Source organism: Aythya fuligula, chromosome Z, assembly GCF_009819795.1.
Source record: "Aythya fuligula isolate bAytFul2 chromosome Z, bAytFul2.pri, whole genome shotgun sequence".
Taxonomy (NCBI): Eukaryota; Metazoa; Chordata; class Aves; order Anseriformes; family Anatidae; genus Aythya; species Aythya fuligula.
Window position 1 is genome coordinate 39,727,559 of NC_045593.1, and position 22,039 is coordinate 39,749,597.

General features: G+C 41.4%; 1 protein-coding gene across 1 annotated transcript in view; it reads left to right on the forward strand.

Annotated features, from left to right (window-relative positions):
• Window positions 1–5,075: 5,075 nt before the first annotated feature.
• The window catches only part of CEMIP2 (cell migration inducing hyaluronidase 2), a 37,283-nt gene continuing 20,319 nt past the window's right edge, over window positions 5,076–22,039 (forward strand). The window contains exons 1-3 of the mRNA XM_032205653.1: window positions 5,076–5,213; window positions 16,378–16,714; window positions 21,571–21,711. Coding sequence (XP_032061544.1) covers window positions 16,390–16,714; window positions 21,571–21,711 — 466 coding nt within the window. The 5' untranslated portion in view covers window positions 5,076–5,213; window positions 16,378–16,389. The remainder of the gene's footprint in view (window positions 5,214–16,377; window positions 16,715–21,570; window positions 21,712–22,039) is intronic.

A 22,039-nucleotide genomic window follows, 5' to 3' on the forward strand; every position in this document is an offset into this window, starting at 1 on the left:
TATGTTAACTAAAATTGTTGTCTGCTAAACACAAATTAGACCCCCAAAAAACTCAGGACATATATTTATGGCACAGAAATAATATGCATGTTCTGCATTATTAATGCTAATTATGAATGTAGAAATGCCATAAAGTGATAATGTTAAGTGCATGAGATGAAACACAGTCATAGATATTCCAAATAGTCTCGCTAAATTCTGGCAGGCAACTTGTAGGAGATAATGCATTTAATGATTTTTAGTTTGCTTTATGGATTATGAACTATAAGAGCTCACAATCCATAATTTATCAAAAAAATCTAATAGATATGTAAAGATCTGTAGACTGCAGCTTTTGGTTTAGGAGCACAGCACTCCCGACTGGACTCTTCTGGGACTGACTAGACTAGTAGTTTTTCTGGTTATATTTTGTTTCTGTTTCTTGACCAAACAGGCAGATAGGACCAAATTGCCCTTAGGGTTACCAGTAGATCATTTAACAATCAGTTTCCAGTAAATGTAAGCCAACTTTACTATTGCAGTTTCCTAGTATTTTTGGTGTTACATATCAACCCCAATCACATTGAAATAAATATTGAACTGACTTGGAAGGTGGACTCCTTCAAAGAAAAGCCTTCCCATGGAAAAATATTTAAATACAAAAGACAATCAGTTTAAATGTTTTAAGTTACATTGAACTAAAATCCAAACACAGTGGAAAAAAAATATTATAATTATTTCTTGGTGTGAGACGACTCAGCATATGGATAGCTTTGGTGAGAATTGTGACCTTTACTGAGACGATATTAAAAATTAATGCAATATGAGTTTGCATTTAGTATTTTCCAAACTGTACTTTACAGAATTATGGAAGACAAAATACATCCTTATCTCCTTTCCCTTCCTTCGCCTTGCCTCGCCTCCCCTCCCCTCAACTTCCCTCACTTAGCCTCTATGTTTTTCTGCTATATATATCTGTCTACTCAGCCTATTCTCATTTGGTCCTCATAGTTATATTCAACCTTTCTTTGAAAATCCTAGTTCACAAATCCTCCTTTAACCTTCACTGCAGCCTGCACTCCCTTCATTAACAGGAGTTTTGAAATGATTTTGCTGGTTCACTGTCAGTGTCTGCTTACAGAGAATAACATTTAAAAGACCAAAAAAAAAAAAAAAAAAAAAAAATACCCTCACTTTTTCTTGTTGGCTTTCAACACTTTCTAATCTCTGTATGACCCAGAATCTTGAAATTCCAATGTGTTTCTCTGCTGTAAAATTGCTGGTAACATCTGAAGTGAAGAGGGAGAATGAATAGATAGGCTCTGATAGAACTTAGTGGATTGATTAGGGGAAGCTTTAAGGAGGTCTGTGAAATCCTTGAAGAACCCAGAGCAGAGTCTGCAGTCTTGTTATGTTTGCCACATAACACAGACTTTTGCTGTCTGTGTTTAGTGCTACTAATTTCAGTAGTAGTAAGTGAAGTCTCCAGTGACTTTCTTCATACTTTCTCACAGACCTGCAAAAAGAAACTTGAGTGCTAAGTGGCTTTGTTCTGACATGAATTAACAAAAAAGGCACAGTCCTTCAGTGGGCAGGGGAAGACTTCAAGGTGCAAATGTCAGAGAGGAATTGTAATACATTATGACACAAGAAGACACACTGAAACTACTCCCTCCTAAAACCTGGTTACAGATCTAAGCATTCCTCTAGTGTGCAATTTAAACTCTTTCATCTTCTACTTTAAGCTGTCATTACATCTTGTTAACTGCTGCTAGCTTTAGTTGAAGCACCATGTTTCAATGTAGGAGCAGGAGTTTACCAACAGCAAACCTCTTCAGCCCAGGCAGCCTTTGTTTTATTTCAGGAATCTCACTTTTCTTTGCCACACAATATGTTAAACTCCCAGAGAGGTAATTAAAAATACATGTGTTTAGTATGATAATTTAAAACACAGCTACTATATGGAAAAGGTATTACCACAGAGTACCCGGGATGAATGCCAGAAAAAGCAAAGAAACAAGGAAAGAAATATGTATGTTTGCTCTCTTATCTGCAATACACCAACAAAAGCAAAATTTTCTGAATCACAAGGACCTGGATAGGAATTCAGAGTTAGGCTCTGATCTTGAATAGTAACTGGACGCACTTACCACTGTCCTAGAATTTACTTTTGCTTAGAAATACAAAAGGTGGCTTCCTTCTTACTTATTTTGAAATCATTAGACCATGGTCACCACATCAGTGTTCTCTTTCAAATCTGTCTTTTGCTGCTTTTAAGGTTTGTGATATACATTAAGCACAAGGATTTGTCTGCTTAAACCCAAAGAAGTGTGAGGGAAGAAGTCGTGCCAGATGTAGATGCAATGCTTCAGTGCACCATTTGGGTTTGATATCGAGATTTCAAATAGTCAGGTAATCTTGCAGTCCGACCTTCCACATACTTAGGGGTTTAAGTTACTGTTACGTCCACATGTAACCATCACATTTGGAAATTGTAGCTTCTGGGTGATAATTCCGTTCTGTAACTGATCTGCTGTTTTCACAGTTGGCAGGTATTTGTGTTTTGAGTCAGATTAATGAGAGGCATGTGTGTGTGTCATTTAAAATACATGTATATATAACAATGTATTTAGCTTTGGACTACTTCATCTATGTAGAAGTGTTTCTACTTTTTACCCCATACAGTAAGTACCAACAAACATCTACCCATATATCTCTGAAACGAGATCTTTGCACATCCCAAACTGGGAATGTTGATCAGCAGTCTGAAGAAATGTTTAAGAAGTAAATGCTTCTTTCTGGTCTTGGACCCATATCTTTCCAATGGATAAGCAGTGCTGTGTGTGAATGGGGGAAAGAAAAAAAAAACCATTGTTTAAAAAAAGCAGTTAAGAATAACACATTTTAAGAGGCTAGTTCTATTATTTAATGGGAACAGAAAACCTATCCGTCTGGCAAAATCATCTTTACATACATTTTCTGTGGGAGTAATATGTTAAGTGAAAATAATTTCTCAAAGGGGAAGAAAGGCTTAACTCTAAATATTTCATGAGATTTCCACAAATTAAATTGCATGAACATTCTGTTTCATTTGGCATTCTCAAGGAATAGTTCAGGAATATATGAAGAAAGATAACTGAAGGAGGGTTTTGATGTAAAAGTGGTTTTCAGGACGTCAGACACATGCTAAAAAAAAATAACAAAAAAAAGTCCATTCAGTAAAAAGAGTACACCAACTATTAATTTGCTACAGTTTCACTGTGTATGAACACAATTGTCTGTCCAAAGAGACAACTGAATTAATAATTGAGGATGTGCGTTTCATGGGCAAGAACAGTAGCACATGTGTAAAATGGATGTCCAGTGCAGTGCAGATTTTGTTTTGTTTTATTTTAAAATGGACATTTGCTTTCCAGCTGAAATATTTGAACTTCATGTTAAACAAAGATTAGCTGCTGTCATTTTGGCTTGGTCTTCAAAACTAAAGTCACTGGCAAATACTCAGATTGTGTGTGCATTTGTTGAAATGAGGCAAAGATTTACAGGCGCACGTGTTAAAAGGATTGCGCTCCCGGGCATTAAAAAAAAGTTAAGCTGAAGAAGACAAAGGCACGATCAAAGGGAGATGAAAACGCCTTACAAGCCCTTATACCCAAGGGCTTCCTTCGCCGTGGTTTACTGCAAGTTAGGAATTGCCCCAGCCCGTCCCGCGCCTCTGCCGACAAATCTGTCCAGCACTGCTCCAGACCTCGGTCACGAAGGGGTCTGCCTGAAATCGGCCTCCACCACCCACTGAGGATGGTGGCCACTGGACGGTGTCCTGGAGCCTTCGCCCCTCGGCCCCGAAAAGAGGGCGACCTCCAAGTTTTCGGGCTGATTGGATTTGCAGTTTGAGGGTTCAGTCACTAGATGTCTCCTCGGGCTGCACGGGCCGGCTGCGCTCAGCGGTAAACAAAGAAGAAATGGCTAGAACTGAAGTTACAGGGCAGCGTTTATAGGAATATGCATGAGTTATCACTTGGTTCCCAGCTGTCTGGAATTTTCCCAAGGAAATAATTAAGTTGGAAAATGTTGGCTGTATTTCCAGAACCGTTTCATTCAAAGCATTTTGAATCTGATCAGGGCTTCTTTTTTTTTTTTTTTCTTTTTTTTTTTTTTTTTTTCCTTTTTTTTTTTTTTCTTTCCGATTTGTAGCGAGTTTGGCCCAACCTCAGTGCACTGGAAACGGTGGGAGGTCCCAAACTTAAGAGCAGCCCGTTGTCAGATCTACATCAAAGCCAGCAACCTGGGCGGCTGCCCTGGAGCTCCGGGCCTCCAGCGAAGGTAAGTGCTGGAGCTCCTCTGTTCCTCCGCGTTTCTGCATCAGACCGATGATGTGCTTTGCTAGGGAACAGCTGCGGGCACCGGTTCCTTAAAATCGAGAATATTTGGGGGTTTGATTTGATAGTAGTCCAAATCAGACCATATATTTATGTAGGTATATGTATACATGCAGAAACCAGAACCAGATTTTCCAGCCAGCTCTTTTACCAGGTCGGAGGCTGTCCGGGCACCGGCTCACGTAAGTACCTTTATTTTCTTTAAGCCTAAACGCGTGAATAACTTTATTCTCTATTTTCCCTAAGCCTGAACGGAACGATAACCAGCCGGTACCCGCTTGCTTCTCGCCGCCCTCCCTTGCTGCGGGTTTGTGCCTCCCCTCGCTGCCGCTGCTCACACCCGGCAGGGACCCCCACCACCACTACGCCCCCCCCCCCCCCCCACACACAGCACCTGCGCCTTTGCACCGCGTTTTGGGGGCTCGGGCACCCCGCTGCACCTCTCTCTCCTCCCACACCCTCCCCACCGCCTCGCTGCCGGTCCGGGGGTCGCGGCGCCGAGCCCCCCAACCCGAGGGCACCCCCGCGGCGCCGGGCGGGGCGAGGGGCGGGCGGCTCGGCCCCGCTCCTCCCCGTGCCGGGGCGGTGCGGTGGGACGGGGGCGGGACGGGACGGGACGGAGGAGGAGGAGGAGGAGGCGGTGGAGGGGCGCAACCGCCTCCTTTCGGGGCCGGGAAGCGTCTCCCCCGGGGGGGTTGCGCCGTCGGCGGCCGCTGCCAGTTGCGTAAGGGCGGCAGCCGGGGCGGGGAGCTGCGGGGGGTGCCGAGCAGCCGTGCGGCCGCTCGCCCGCCGTGTCCGGGGCGGGGAGCGCCATGCCGCCGCCCTGAGCGCGCCGCCGCGACGCGACGGGCCCAGGTGAGAGCCGGGGGGAGGCACCGGCACCGGCACCGGGACCTGGGCTGGGGAGAGGGAGCGGGGGGAGAGCGCCGCGCTGCCCGGCGGCCGCCCCGCACCGGCCTCTTTTGTTCCCGGCAGCGGGGAGGGAAGGGAAGGGAAAAGAAGGAAGAGGAGGGAAAGGGAGCGGCACGGCACGGCTCGGCTCGGCTCGGCCCCCGTGCCCCCGTGCCGGGGCCGTGCGGCCGGCGGCAGGTGTGGGCAGGGCGGCAGGTGGTGCGGGGACCCGCGCCGCTCCCCCTCCGGCCAGCGGCAGGGCAGGGGTCGTGTGCCCCCACTATGGGTTAGGGGCTGCCCGGCCGGCTCGTTGCCCGAAGGCTGTGTGGGAGAGGGGAAGAAGAAACAAAAAACCCACCCCGCAACAACAATGGGGGCCGTACCTCTCAGCCCTCCTAATGAAAGCGAGCGTGCGGTGACAATTGTGCTACATCACGGCTCGGTCGGGGCTGTGTGTCGGAGATGCCGTCCTCGCTTATGTTTTGAAGGCTGAAGTGGTGGTGCAGAGTCTCTTTAAAACCTTAGAGATTTTATATCCCTTAGCAGTTAAAACAATGAAATAGTGTCCCGAGCTACAAAGACAATTCATTGAGGTGGGTAAAATGGCACTTGAAATTTTGGGGTGGCATCAGTCTGGTTTTGATGCAGCAGGGCAAAAGATTTGTGAGAGTGTGGTGCCTACGTTACTGGTGTGAAACGGCCCGTGGATAGCAGCAGGGAGGAGCAGGAGAGGATCATCTTTGTTCTTACAGAGCGTGTGGTTGCTTTGTCTGCAGGGATCCTGCACGCTGCCTCTGGCAACGTGAAGTCTTCTGCCAGGTCGAGCTTGTTGGGAGCAATATTTAGCTTGTTTTTCTTGCCCTCTCCCTGCTAGTTCAGCATCCAGCAGAGAGTGTGTTGTGGGCAAAGTGCCCAGAAGAGTAAGTTTTGTGTAAAGCACAGGCAATACCCCCAGCTATGAATGGGATTCATGAGGGAAAAAGGAGGAGGAAGAAAAAAAAAGAAAGGGGAGAGTGAGAAAGAGGGAAGCAACTACAATGAAACAGAAAACAGAAGGTTGTTGTGAGGTCCTTGATGAAGCGAGGTTGCCAAAGTGCCTTCTGAAACCTAGTGTTTGATCTGAAGGTTAGATGTGGCAAGTGCTGCTAGATGTAGGTATTTTGTAGGTGGCAGACTATAAGGTTTATTTTAATTAGGAATGTCATTACTCTAACAGTGGCTAGGGTTGGTGGGGAGCTCTCACCAGTAAGTCTGATGAACAGGTTAATTGTTGGAGGGTGGACACACTAAACAGGAGATGTTGGTGACCCCAATGTAGGGAAAATGTGTTTTTTCTTTTTTTAAATCAGGTCCTATTATATACTCCAGAGGTTTCTCAGCTGTAACTGGTCCCATGACTGGAACAGTTACCGTTTGGTGGCACAAATCACGCTTCTTTCCAGTTGACAAACCAAGTCACGGGGCAGAGGAACAAAAAGGTTATTTTTTCCTTTAAGGTGTGATTATAAAAATAGGTGAGGCAGAATGAGATCTGCTAATCCTAGCAGCTTGAAGAAAAAAATATGGGGCCAATCTGATTTAGACTCTTGGTCATAACATCCTTACCATGAAGGATGTCCACATACTGAAGAAAATCTGGACTAGAAGTCAGTACCTCTCCTTGGTGTTGAAGCAGTGTTGTTTTTCTTCTACATGAGGGAGGAAGGACGGGCATTGGGAATGTTGGGGATGTTGTTCAGTGGCTCGGTGCAGCCAGATGTACCTGTGGGAGATAGGAAATGCTGGGCCTTGCCTTGCCACTGCTCTGGGCCTCTGCATTGTTTGGCCTCACATGGGAGATGATGGGCATGAAGAGCCATACCCCGGAGCTCTGCTGGGGGTCTCCTGCTCCTCAGCTCCTGCCTGTTCCCATCTGTGACCCAAAAGCTGTTGGCAGCAGTCAGAGAGAGCCTTATCAACTGGCCAGTCTCCGTGTCTGCATAGCCAAAACCTGTGTGTCGGAAGCACACTAGCAAATTGGCAAGGCAATTCTTTGAAATTGTCTGAAATGTACATCAAAACAAGATTAAAATCTGTAACATATAAATTACAGTTTCTTGTTTTGAATCAAGTCATGCTTAGACTTGATTCTAAGTCATTCTGATTCTAAGCTATTCTGAGCTTATTTTTACAAAAAAGGATTTCAGTGTTGATTTAGTGGAGATGTTTTTGGCAAGACAAATGGGAATGAATTGTTTGTAGATGTGGATTCAGAAATCCACAGAAGTATTTTCCTGGAACAGCAATACTGGGAAAGGAAATAGAGAGGGAGTAGAGAACTATATACCTTGAAGAAAGATGTGAGGGAGAAAAAGTGCTGAATTTGCCAATATGGAAAGGAAATACTGAAGATGTTAGAGAATGCATGCTTTAAGACCTGTATCTGATTTTCTTCCTTTGTTGTGAAATCCATTAACAAGAGAACATACTAGTAGCTCATCTATCATTTTTTGGCATGTGGGACTGAAAAAAAATAAAAGGTAGAGTAATCATGTGAAATGACTGGCTGTACCTAGCAGCACATTGCAAAGCTTGGCTGCTGGGTGCAAAGTTCTTGCAGTTCTCTAGAAAGGAATTTACCACAGTAATCCCAAATATGAGCGCAGCTCAGCAGAGTGCATACTTAATGGTGGCTTAGAAGTCTTTGTTTTACATTTTGGAGACTTGCTTCTGTTCTGAGACAACCCATTTGACATCCCATTTCTGCTTGTGATTCTTACAGATGGGAAGTGATGGAGAATGTTTTTCTTCTCTAAAATTGTTCCTCACAAAAGCTTTACGTCAGGTAATTTAAATTACTGTACGTTATTCACCAGGCTCCCAGCTCATGTATTTGCGTGACTCCTGTGATACCTTAAAAAGCTGGCACCCAGATGTATTCAGGTTACCATGCATTAACTTGGCTGTGAAAACCCCTTTCAGCCTGTACCAGGAGCAAGACTGTTAGTTGTGAAGCTTTGGGATGTCACGTATTTATCTGGTATTTGCCCCGCCCTTCTGCTGGAGGCCACCGATCCTGTAGCAGTTTTTAAGCTGTTCCCATGCTTCAGCTACCATGTAGCAGTCTGACACGTTAATTTAGGATATCAGGTAGTTATATGTTGTGCTTTTGATATCAACGGACAATTACAATGGTTGAGTTACGGGGTTTTTTGCCCTTAGAGCAAGAGGTGATTTTTGGAGAAGTAGGAGCACAGGATGGTTAAATGAGATTTTAAAGCGTAGTAGTAGAATGGCCCTATCATGGCAGAAAAAGTGTCCATCTAGACAATTACCTGATGTCTGACAGTGGTGAGTAATAGATGTCTGGTAAAGATATTGCATAATGTTGGAGGCTGGAAGCAGTAGTATCAACTTGCATCTCGAGGACTTCCTAAGCTATTCTTGGTGTAACAGTCCTTGACTGGCTTCTCAACTGTAATTCTGTTGCTTCCTGAAACTATATAAATTCTTAAAGTCCAAAACATCCAGTACTGATTCAGGTTCAAAAACCTCTTGTCTGCTTCCCTCCCCCTCTCCACCCCCCTTGGAATACTTATGAAGTCACTTGCATTCTCTGTGCTGCTGCTGACTGCATGGACCTCTGTTATGCAGCCTCTTAGTGATCTTTTTATGGGATGAATGATCCTTTGGGGATCAAACAGCTAAGAGGTGCTTATGTCAGATCTGCTTGCTCAGTGGATGCAATTTGGAATTCTTAGCTTAAAATCATCTCTTAATACAAACTCCTTGGCTCATGGAAATTCAAGGCAACTCTGAAAGAATGTGGGTGTGCAGCTACACCAATGCAGCCTATGGATGGCAACTTCTCAACCAGCATTGTCTACTTTGTAGCTGATGCACAATTAAAAAAAAAAAAAAAATTGCAGAGAGAATCCTTTGAGTAATCAAAATAAGGGATGACGTGAGTTAGTTTGGGGGGGGGGAAGACAGACCTTGGAGCTTTAGCAGAAAGGGAAACCAGCATACACGTACATGTAAGTACAAAGAACAAGGAGGAGGAAGAAAGAAATGTGTATGCTGTTGTGGAAGAGAACTGCCTTCTACATTCTGTGCTGTCGTATTTATTTATAATATTTTTTTAAGGGCTTTTCAGCCATAGTACTGGACTGGAAGAAATTAGATATTTGGCCCTCCTCCTCTGGAAGGCCAAAAAACTATTTAAAAAGCTATATCAGTTATTCGTGGTAGTGCCAGAGCTGGACCTCACTTCCCTGAAAGCGTATTACTATTATATGGATTATTTTTTTTCTGAAGCTCTAAGATGTAGTGGTTTTTGATTGGATCTGTGTTCTTCCAGGTAAAAAGATATCTTGCAAATATTTGCAAACACAGCTTCTTATCATCAATCTGATAAGTAGTAGTGTTTTTTTTTTTTTTCCCCCTACCATCATCTTCAGGTGAATGCTGTGAATCAGTTACTTTCACATGGATGCTGTTGACTTACACGGAGCTATTTATTTGCTTAAAAGTAGGCTTGTACTGCGATGCATTGCTGAGCTCTGGGAGACCAAAGTGTTCTGTAAACTAAGCCTCACAATGTCCCTGTGACCGTTTTTCCTCATGTTACAGGCTTGGGGCCTAAATGAGCTGTGACTCATGCAGCAAGCTAATGACAGATGCATGATTAAAATGCGAGTCTCCACTTTTGATCCTTGTGCAAATTATTAAAGCTTTCCTTTCAGAGAATGAGAAACACAGTAAAAATGATTCCCTTTGTATAGTCTGTTTCAGCAGGTGTGAAGTCTCCTGGTGCACCGAGTGGGATCCTTTGTAATAGAGACATTGGTAGATTCACTTGGATACAAATTAAAAAAATGGTTTCTGAAAAATTTCCTCCACCCAAACATTCTATTGTCTAAACAATGAATAGAAAACAGAACCGAGTTCCCTAATGTGTAAATAATTTATAAAGATTAACCATGTCAAACAGAAACAAAGGGAACAAAATTGAAGTTGCTGAAAGTGTTATGGCATAGTTTTAAATATATGGACCACCATTTCAGTGCCACAGCTTCTAGCTATTGTTTTCTTATCTCAAAAGGCAAGATCTAAAGATGTTACAAATGTATTATAGCAAACCAAAAATAACTGTGTCTTGACATCTGTTAGGAACAGGTGAGTGCTTATGGGAGAGTGGTGTCCAGGAATCAGAGAAGACAGAGGTATCCCTGCAGTCTCAAAACCATGAGGATCCCTGAACTTTGTATATCTAACTTTTCAGAAAGCTGATGTTTCATCTGCTGTGTCAAGTGCTCTCCTGGCAATTATGTGAGTGAAACCAAGTGACTAATGCAGAGCTCATTCACAAAAACAGCTAAGAGACAACAGTGTGCCCAATTATCCAATTATCATTGGAGAGAGGAAATGCTTCTTGTAGAGGTAAAAAAACAAACAAACAAACAAAAAAAAACACTTCACCTCTGATTTTTCAGCCCTCAACCTTAAGGGTGGTATACAAAACACCTTCAGAAGAAGCCAGGAACTAAATTCATGGCTCTCCTCTATGTTGTAAGCCATAAACATGAGAGTGGTTTCAGCTGACATACCATAATTTCATATTAATTCCCACAGTCAAACGCATATTTCACAGACTACAAATTACCTGTCTCCTTCCCTTGGGAACCAAGCTTCTCTACCATCCCCTTCTTCTGCCCCAACATCCTTTCTAATCCATGGATATGAGTTGTTTTGCATATCACCAGAAACATATATAACTGTCTCCTACTTGTATACCGCTTTGAAATTCACTTCTGCATCTGAACCAGAAAACTTGTATGCTCAAAAGATTTTATTAGAGCAAGTATTAAAGATGGCTTTTATATATGGACCTTGGCTTACACTATAGATATTATTCATGCTTGTACTTCTGTGTCTTGATCCATGGTACTTTAGAAAGACTTCATTTTTGAAAATGTGTTCCTCAGCTTGATTAGTGCTTGTGCACCAATCTGATCTTGTTTTTGTTTGTTTGTTTGTTTGTTTGTTTGTTTGACACACAGAAAATGCACCAAACAAACAAACAAAAAAAGCAGTACAATTAAGTCACTATGTAGTGAATTCAGAAAAGCTGGGTCAATGTGATTCATTTTGGACAAAGTTTTTTATAATTATTACCATGTAATATATTTGTATTTGTTTCTCATTTGCCATTGCTTTTATTCCTCTGATTTTCTTCTGAAACTGGTGGGCAAGGGAGAAGACTCAGTGGTGGCGTGCAGCAAGTAGTATATGTGACAGAAGTCATCTACTGCTTTTGCAGTTTATTTAGTTGGGATTTTGCAAACATCGTGATTTCCCACAGCTACCTAACTCTGTTAGTTTTACTGTGCAAATATTCCTTCCAGCTTTTGCACTTTGTGATGGAAAAGTAGTTTCCTATAAACATTCTGCCTGTTATAACAATGAATAGGCATAATTTCAAAACAAGGCAGTGGAATAAAATGTAAACCAACAGGGCAGAGCATGTGGATGCCCCCATGTGCCTATTGGGGATCTTTTTTCTTAAGGGAAAGCTTAAGATTTGTTGAGCTGGGGACTTCTGAGTCATTTGAAACATTTTCCTGAAATTGGTATCCCTAGCAGTTAATGGCCAACCTGGAAGCTTGTGAAGGCCGTGCTCATTGTACTTCGGTAGTTTATACCACGTTCTGTTCAGGAATTATAGCTACTCAGTAGAGTAGCTATACAGACTTCTTGCCCCTCTTGAGCACTTCACACCAGAAAAGTCCCTTTGCCAAGAAAGCAGCAGTGACCAACGTGGCACTGTGTTACAAAGGGAAATACTATTCTCGATGTGTGTGGATTTCTCCCACCCTTTCCTGGTGTTTTTCTTAATGACAATTAAATACTCTGAGATTAAGTGCTGTGTTAATAGGTCAGCATGCAACTGCTAGTGTTTGGTAGCCAAGAGCAACAAAAGTTTGGGGTTTCTTCTAGCTTCTTTTCTATTTAAGAATACTTATGACCTGTGAACTATGCACCCCTAAAATATACTTGAAAGGAAGCATTAATTTCTTTCCACTATGTAGAACTAAGCTTGCTTACTTACAAAGTTTTGAGAAGATGCAATGGTGAAGGAGTTTTACAGCACATCTGATAAGTGTTGCTATGCTACGCATTTCACAACAGATGTGTGAAACGTCTAGGTGTATTTCACACTTTTTGGGTGGTTTCAGATGATGTTTTGAACTGTCTTGTGAAAGTTGTAGAATAATCCAGTTCCTGTCCAGGAAACCAGCCCCCTCCTGAGTAACAGGAGCACATCACTCTCTTCTGGCTTCAAGAGAGTCAGATGTTATCCTGTGATTTGTACAGTGAATACATTTCTATTTTTTGCCAGTATGGGATAACGTAGGTTCATTTAGGTATATAGTAGTGGCACAAGTTGAAAGGGGTGAAAGAACATGTGAGGAGACCAGAGATGTTGCAGCCTGCTCAGTGGCACTTTGGGGTTTGCTGGCAGCACAGCTCAGATGCGCTGTTGATAGAAACAAGCGTGCAGGTAATTGCTGCTTCTGTTGAGCTTCTGTGCAAAATAAAATGGTTTTGCTTTGTATTCTTTAAGAGTGGTTTAAGCTAGATTGGCTGGCCTGATGAATACAAGAAGTACTTACTTGCTTGCTGATGTAGTGGGAAGGGGTGCATGAGCAGAAGCCTGGGTTGTGTGCAGTATTGCTGGTCTTGCAGAAGGATGGCATGCGAATGTGTCTAGCTTCCTAGCACAGAGGTGGTAATGAGAACATGGTGGGCTGAAGCAGCTGTCATCTTTCAGCTGAATCAGCATATTTGAAGTTTCACTGGGATTAGTTAACTGGAAGCACATACTTATGTCCCCGAGTAAAAGCTGTGGTGAAAAATGGATTTGATGATACTGTGTAGTGGTACTCTAAAGGCTAAGAAGTTTGAAAATGCTAAAACAGCAGCCCACCTGAATGGCATGGCCAACAGCAGCTTTGTGCAGATCACATTCTGTACAACCAGCTGTGTATTGTGTAAAAAACTTAACTTTTAATGAAATCACTGTAGCAAGCTGCAAAACAAAATTCCATGTCATGGAAGTGACACAACTCACCACCATAGGATTGTAAAAGTGGTAGCTTTCTTGTACAAGGCTGTGCTATCAAGGGGAGATGCCTAAATCATGGAGCTCCTTGTGAGGATTTGTGCTTCTGTGGGACTGGGAGGTCCTGGAGATAGGCCAGTGTGCTCTGGTACCTTTGATTGCATGGGGGCTCCTTTGATTCCAACCTTTTTTTTTTTTTTTTGCCTTTTCTAAAAGGAGCATCACAAAGACATGGGTCAAAGGGAAATGGAAAACCTCAGTTGTAGGTGAAGAAAGAAAAAGTGCTATGTAGAAAAACTCAGGTGATTGGGGACTTGAAAGAAAATGTGTTTTTAAATAGTTCAAACTTTTTTTTTTTCTTTCCCACAGCTCCTGCATTTTAATCAAACTGTATCTGTACAACAAAATAGCCTCACTCTTTAGGGCACTACTGACTGTATAGCTGTCTACTTCACTTGCATTTGTGTGATGCTATCTGAAAACTTCCACAGTGGAAATAAGCCAACAATTTGAATCAGATTATCAGTGTGTCTTAATTTAAAAGAAAAGTCAGTAGCTGCTCTGCAGGATAAAATTCAGCTAGAGAACTTCAAACGACACAAGAAGAGGGAAGGAAGTGTTGAAATGGTTACTCCTCTTGTAATGGAACATTATATGGTAAAAGTTTTGATTGTGCTAAATATCTCATTATGGCTGTTTTCATTATTTTTATTTTGTAATGAGGAAAAAAGTGCCTTTGCTGTCTATTTTCCACCCATCCTTTGGGGGTGACCAGTGTTAGCACTTGAATGGAGTAGTTAGAAAATTTTTACAGTTTGGAAAATGGGGGTTGCAAATAGGGCTGAATGCTTTGTAACATGTAAGACAAAATATGTTTGAAATATAACACAAATGTTTTCAGCGTGTTGCAATGAGTGACTGTTTTTTTTCTTTAGAGTGGTAGCAGTCTAAATAGGCTGTAGTAGACAGAATTGTGGTAAAATTATGTTGTAAAAGTAAAGCTTTGCATAAGTGTTCTGGATTTAGTCAGCATAACTGAGCAATTAAAAGAGCTGTTAACTCTATATGTTTGACATTATAATGAACACTGTATAGTCAGTTTGTCAGTGAGGTACATAAACACCATTTCTGAAAACTTTGGCCAAGCTTATGGAGTTTAGGATCCAAACCATGAAAAAATCTCATCTCTGGATCAGAATCTTCTTTATTTTTAACAAAAAGATGGTTCGGCATTTGTTTTGGTTAGACGTAAATACTGCCTTTGAACTAGTTGAAAATCTTGTTCTGTACTAAGCTTTTAACACTACTTGTAAAACACAGAAATGATTGAGATTTTACTGTTGAAAGATGTCTAGTTGAGTTTAAAAGCATGTGGTGAGGGAAGGCTGTTCCACAATGGTCATAAAGCAGTGGGCAATGAATTTTGAGAGCAGAGGATTAGGTATGGGAAACAGTTTCTCAAAGAAGAGAATGGTGAAAATCAATTTACTGCAGCAAACAGGTGCAAGAAACACTGCTGGAGGATTTGGCGTAATTTTTGCTCTCTGGAATGGCTACTCCAGTTAATGTTTCAGTGCCTTTATTGTTGTTTTGCATACATCTGGAGGTGCATTGTCTCCCATGAAAGGGTAATCCAGTCTGCTCAATAGTACCAACTCTCTTGCCTTGAAACAGTGAAGTATCGGATTTTTCAGCATGTCAGACAAAAGACTCCTTTGCTATGTCTCAGAACAAGATTACAGTTGTCGTATTTCTTCTTCACCAGTGTGCCTGGCACTTCAGAGCATAGCTTAGACTTCCTTTTGTTAATGGAAGAGAAAGAGGATCTTTATGCATTTGGTAGTTTTTGTTTTCATTATTATTTTCGTTTTTATTTTCATAATTCATTTTGTGATTTAATGCATGTGGCTTATGCTTAAATCCCCTTCAGCATTTGGTTTAGAAGGTTAGGTTTCAGTTAACTGAAACTTGAGCAGCCTTCTCAAAAAATCCATTATCCCTTAGAAACGTTAATAATAAAAAAATAATAAAAGTGCCAGCTTTGTGAATACTCCTTACCATACAGCACGGTTAACCAAAAAGCTTAAGAAACCAGTTGAATGAAGTTTGGGATCTCTTAAGGCACAGAAAAGTGCAGTGGTTTAGAACCATTGGCTAGAGTGGGTCAGGGAGAAATATTTTTAGTGGCTTTTCTCTCTGACTGCTTCAGGAAAAAGATAGAAATAACATGAGTAACTGAAATAAAAGTAGTGCTCAGTTCTTGGTGGTAGGTACAGAAATCTGGAGCAGCCGTGTTGTTTCCAGGATTTGTGTCCAAACCCAAACATCTCAGCAATGAGACAAACCCTGAGGTTTGTGGAACAAGACTTTCCTTACAGGATCGTTCCTGATGTACCTTCGCTAGCAATTGTATCCTGCTGCAAGCGGTTAAGTTTGCAGGATTCACATTCCTTGGATAAAAAAAAAAAAAGTGTTGACTAAGTCACATCAGCATGAATATAAATAAAATTGTTTTTATGTATTCAATTTAAATGCTTCTTGCTGCTTCCAGTGCAGAATAAAGGCATGTCTTCTTCAGCTTCTTTTCCACAAAGGAAAGCAATGAGGATCTTGTCGGGTTTCTGCATGCAGAAGAAATACATTTAGGCATTTTTCGCATATCTGTGGGGAAGAAGGGGTTGCTAGCTTTCTCATTGTTCAGCATGTTTCTTAATCACACAATGCAAGTCAACTGTGAAAACCCTCTGTGAAAATACCTAACAGAAGTGGTTTGTGCTGTAGTGTTCCCATACCAGATTCTTTCCAGTTTGTGTTGGAGGCATTTGCTATTGTTGCAAACTGTTACAACATGGCAAATGACTAGTATCAACGGTGTGAATGATACTATAGAAATAGTTACATTAAGGGGCAGGCATGTGTCTTAGAATTGCTTTTTTTGTTTGTTTGTTTAATGTACTGTACTCTGTATTCTGAAAGCCTGTCTCTTACCTTTTATTTTGTTTTCTCTGTGTGTGCCTTTTGCAGTGACTTTGTAACATGCAAGACACTGATGCCAGGGGGAGTTCCCCTGCTTTCCTTCGGCCTCAGAATGGGAGCAGTCACAGGTCTGCTGGGTATGTCCCGGGGAGAATTGCCCCTCTTCGACCCCCACCACCTTCACAGAGCCACGCTTCAGCCGAATTTACCTCTGCAAGACAAGAAGCCCGGGCGACGTTTGCATCCCTACCATCTGGACAGAACCACCCCCAGGCAGAAGCCAACAAACATAAAAATACTCTCATTTGCTTTGCCATTTCTAGCTTGTCACTTTTTCTTGCACTGGGAATTTTTTTGGGAATAGCTTCAAAATATGCTCCAGATGGTAAGTTCTTACATGAAAAAAATCGTACTAGACGTTAAGGTCCCTGTGAACATACTGCAATAATTCTGCATCAGAAGTAGTGTTAAAAGTTCAGTGCAAAAATAGGATGCTTACTGTAATTTTAATGTGGAAGGAAGCTGTGTTCGGAGGTTTGGTTCCTTTTGCTGTTATCAGTGTCACTTTCTATGTTTTTACTGTGAACTATTTATTTACATGAAGAAAAAAGGTATAGCAGTAAATAAAGATGACTGGTGAGGGGGTAAGAAGTGAGAATATTGTATCTGTATTACATGTGTAATTATCATGTGTATATAGAAGTTGCCTGTTCACAACGTACAGGCAAAATGAAATACTGTCTGTGTAAGCAGTGACTAGGGAAGGTAGAAAGGAGCATTCAGGTAAAACATTTGAAAGTCTAGGAATTTATACCAGCAATTTATTTGTTTTATTTGTAAACAAATTGAGCAGGGAGTCCTTTGACCACTTAGCCATGATTATTTCAATTTGTCTTAGAAAACTGGGCAACTTTAATGGAATTTGGAAAACCTCTGAAATGTGACTGTTTATAAAGCACAAAGAGGTGGAGCGATTAACTGCTAGTCATTAGAGAGCCCTCTGGCCAAACACTTACTATGAGACCCAGTTAGTAAAGGTTTGTAGTATCTTTTGGAGCATGGGCTCTGTTTTTTTTTACCTAAGGAAGAAATCGGGTTTCTGCAAGCTTTCAGAATGATTTTTGGAATTGAAGCTGGTACCTATTGTAACACTACAAGCTTAGACTCCATGGTGGCTTTTGAAGCAGTAATTCAGAAGTTTCTGTTTCTAGAGACAATGCAGCACGTGCTGAACAAATTGAATAATCCATTGAAGATTTTAGGTGACAGTATAAAATGGATGCATTCATCTTAACTGGGGCACAGTTCATGGTGGGTTGCAGAGATCTCTTGGGTGAAGTTGCTGAGTTTTCCTAATAATTATGAAGGAAAACAACAGAGAACAAACACTAAAGAAGTAGTAAATAGAAAATGACTACTATATTGTAAACTAAATCATTGGTAATATGGGCATAGAGACATGTAGCAAGGACTCTAGTTCTTCAAGGTGAAGACAAAGCTGAAGGGTGATCTAGCATGTTGATTCTAAGAAGTACTTGAGGGGAAAAACAGCAGCAACAACAACGATAGTAGTAAAAACACACCCCAAAACAAACAAGGAAAGCCTTTCCACTTTGATACCAAGACTCTAAAACATTTAACTAAAAGCTTTTTAATGGTTGTTTTAGTAGAGATAAGGCTGTACTGCATGGACTATGTAAAATAATAGTCTTCTCATGCTTTAAAAGTTAGTAATGTGAAGGAGATGGGTTTGCCACTTTTAAAATGGAAATGTTCTTGGAGTATTAAGATTTTAATAAGTAATATTATTTTTTCCTCTGTAGTAGTTCATTCTAGAGGCACTAAGTTTTGTAGATTTTATTATACTGCATATGTGGTCAACATGTAGTTAGTTTATGGATCACCAAAGACACTGAGGATGCTGCAGTAGACCTTTTTATCTTTGTCTGCTGTAGTGACTTACATGGAAGTTAAGGAACAATCAAAGGATGTAATCGCTTTCCTTCAATGTCCCATTGCTCCTCTATGGAAGTCCAGCCAGCTTTCAATATTGACTGTTGAACTGTGTCTTTCAGAAGTTTCCCTCCATTAGCTTTTACAAGAAAAGTCACGCACATGTAAAATCTATTGGAAGCCCTCACACAAGAGAAACTCCATGAGGGCACAAAAGAAAATCTGGCTGACTGAAATTTTAATTTTGTGGCAGCGTTGCTGCAGCAGCTCCCCAAGGATTCTTGACAGGTTGAAATGTTAATACCCTCAGCTCCATCCTCGCACATGCGGTACTTAAGCCAGCCACTGCAATTCCAGCTAGGTGTGCTCTTGCAGGGGGCTAATTGGAAATCTATATCATCAGTGCTTTTAATGTCTGTTTAAAAGGCAGTGAAGGGAATGTGAGACTTAGTAGTAATTGTGTGTAAATCCTAAACCTCTGGCATACCTTCCCCACAGGGAAAATGATGCTTGTCTGCATTTCTGTTCCTGCCCATCAGCTGGTTTCCTTTTTCCTCCTTGCTTTTATCTTCCTGTCATCATCCTTTTTTCTAAAGAGTCCTTAGCACTGGAGATCACGTACTGTGCTGGAAATGCAATTTCCTTCCTCATTTCCAGGGGCTTTTGCTACAGGGTCAGGAAGACAAGCAGGGGGGGTTGTCAGGGAAAAGTTCTCTTGGGCCTTTGCAGTTCTCTGCTGGAGCTTGCCCAGGGTAAACAGGATCCTCAGAAAATTTAGCTGCCAAACTGTGATAAACTTCTACTGAGCATAATATAACACTGATAATTTTTTACCAGAGGCCTTAAAAACTCCAGACTTGGTGGCTAAGCAGGTAGAAAGCAACTATTTAACTACATTTTGAGAACTGTTTCCTGCCTTTTCTCCTGCCAAATTTCATATCCTTTCTCCAACACATGGAAGGTTCTAGAATTTTATTTTTTTGGCAGGGTGGTGTGTGTGTGTGTGTTTTCTTTTTCTTTTTTTTTTTTTTTTCCACACCACATGCAAAAATATCACTTCCCCACCACCATCACCTTACTAGAAGCAACTAAACCTTATGGACAGCTGACCCATTTTTACAAATATGCACTGAAGCAGAGGCCTGACTTGAAAAATTTTCAGCATGAGTGGTTAAATTTGGCAGGGCTATAACTACCTAACATTTTCTGATTTATGCTTCTGTTTCTATTTAACCTTAACTGTTGAGGCAATGACTGTGGTCTGTAAAATCCAATCAGTAATTTTGAAGGTAACATATGGTGAAGTACTAAATATTTGATGTTTCCCTGCACCCTGCTGCAATTACTAAGGAAGAATTTCAAAATACTTCTGCTGAGCACATCTGATTTGCCTGCCAAAAGTTGATCCACCGTGCTTCAGAAGCATGATCATGTTACAGGAGTGCGTATTTCTGAGTCCAATGGCTTCCTTGCTCAAACATAATGTACAGTAGATTCAGTGGGGTTGTTGTGTTTGGTTTGGTGTGGTTTTGTACTTGTTGTGCTGTACCTATTCTTTAAAACTCAACAGAAAAACTTGTACAGTTATTAGATCTTTTTCCTCCATGAATCACACTATGTAGAAATTACTGGGTTGCTGACTCATGGTTTCCTCACACTGCCCTTTGCTACTAGCCAGGAAATGTGTGTTTCTTCACAGAGACTCTGTGTGTAGTGTCTGGGGAAAGGGGCTCGGTGACTGTGCATGAGTCAGGCAATAGAACTGCATTTTGTCAGTGACTGCTCAGCAGTCTTGCAGATAGCAGTGTTTGCTTTTTGGCTTTCCCTCATGTTTAATTTAATTTTTTAAAATGCTATTTTCTTCCCCCAAAAATTTTCTTTTGTTTTTATTTTTATATTGCTACTTAGATGCCTTTTGGCTTTGTGCAGTTCTGCTAATTTTTTCCCACTGGCAGGCAAATCTTGGTTTCTGTGGGTTTCCTGAGTTGGAAAGGATTTGAAATGTGGAGAATAACAGTGAAGGAAAACAATTTTGTCAGCAGAACTAAGGATGGCTTGTGTTAAATCTGTGGGTAGACTTCTCTTTCTTTGTCTTATGGAAAAATTGCAGGTAGCTTTTTGCCCACAGAATGTCAGAGCATAGGGCATTTTTTTTCCAGAAGATAAGATATGAAAAGGCTGTTACTCTCAGTTGGGCTTCTAATGTGTTTATTCTGACATCTTTTAGGTTGTGTTTTTTTTTTTTTTTTCCTCAATAAAAATGTTTGTAGTCTGTGTTTTTTATAAGAAAATCAAAAATTCAAGACATACTTTCAGTTTCTGTTTTCATAGTTCCTCTATGCTCCTGCATTAATCAGCTGCTTAATATTCTAAAAATGGGTGTGTTGTAAGTACCACATTGCTGTAAGGTCATCTGAAATCACACAACCCTTTCACTTCTGTCTGCTGCTTCTCCTTCTCTGGCCTTATAATATGGTGTTACTGCCTTGGTAGTACCAAATCTTCAACTGAGTTTTGAGGAGGATCGCATGTATCACTTCCATAGTGTGGTTCAGAGACTAGTGTTTAAGATATCTTAGAAGCACAAACCATGAGTTTGGATCCAAATGCTTTGCTTCCAGGACACTGCTCTAACCAGTGAAGCGTAATCCTAAATATATTATGGTCGTCCTGTCCACCTTTTTCCCATATCTGCAAACCTATACTGGAAGAAGTGATTGGGATGCTCAAAAGCAAGAGGGGATGGATTGGCCTTTCTCACACAGGTTTCTATGACCTTGAGGGAGGTGAGATATTTAGATACCTTACCACCATGTTAGTATTTTATGTAGCTGGCCTAGGATATCCTGGGCTCAGGGCAACTGCTGTGGAGTCCTTGCCACTGACCTCTCCTCATCTACTGTAGATGATGTAGAAAATCTCAAAAAAAAGCCAAACCAACCCTCAGACAAATAATAACAAAAACTAGATGCCTATAGGGGGGCTTGAAAGTACAGTATATGTTGACAGTTCAGTCTATTTGTGGTCTTCAGTGATTTAATTTTGGTACACGATGAGTTTTCATCCTTGGAAACTTAGCCCTGATTCAGGTATCTTTTTGACTGTGTGAATTTAAACATTAGAACTAGTAGCTGCAGTACTGTGAGCACAGAAGGAGGTGGGAATCCTTTGTAGGTGACTGACTCTGCCTTCTTTAGTATTCATCTTCATGCAGCCCTGATTGCTGTAGTCCTGTTGGTGATGCTTATTTAAAAATAAATGAATAATATATTTCACTTCATATTGCAGAAAATTGTCCTGATCAGAATCCTCGTCTTACAAACTGGAACCCTGGAAAAGATCCTGAAAAGAGAGTTATTATCAAAAAGGGGGATTTGTTTCGTCTGAACTCAGACGCTACAGTACACTCTATAGTCATACAGGATGGAGGTATGAAATCAAAAGATGAAAAACATGCTTCAATTCATAGAATCATAGAATGGTTTGAGTTGGAAGGGACTTTAAAGATCATCTAATTCCAACCCTCCGTTAACAGGCAGGGACACCTTCTGCTATACTTTGTTGCCCAAAGCCCCATCCAACCTGGCCTTGAACACCTCCATGGATGGGGCAACCACAGCTTCTCTGGGCGACGTGTGCCAGTGCCTCACCACCCTGAGAATAAAGAGTTTCTTCCTTCTATCTAACCTAAATCTCCCCTTTCAGTTTAAAGCCATTCCCCCTTGTCCTCTCACTACACCCACTGACATAGAAGGAT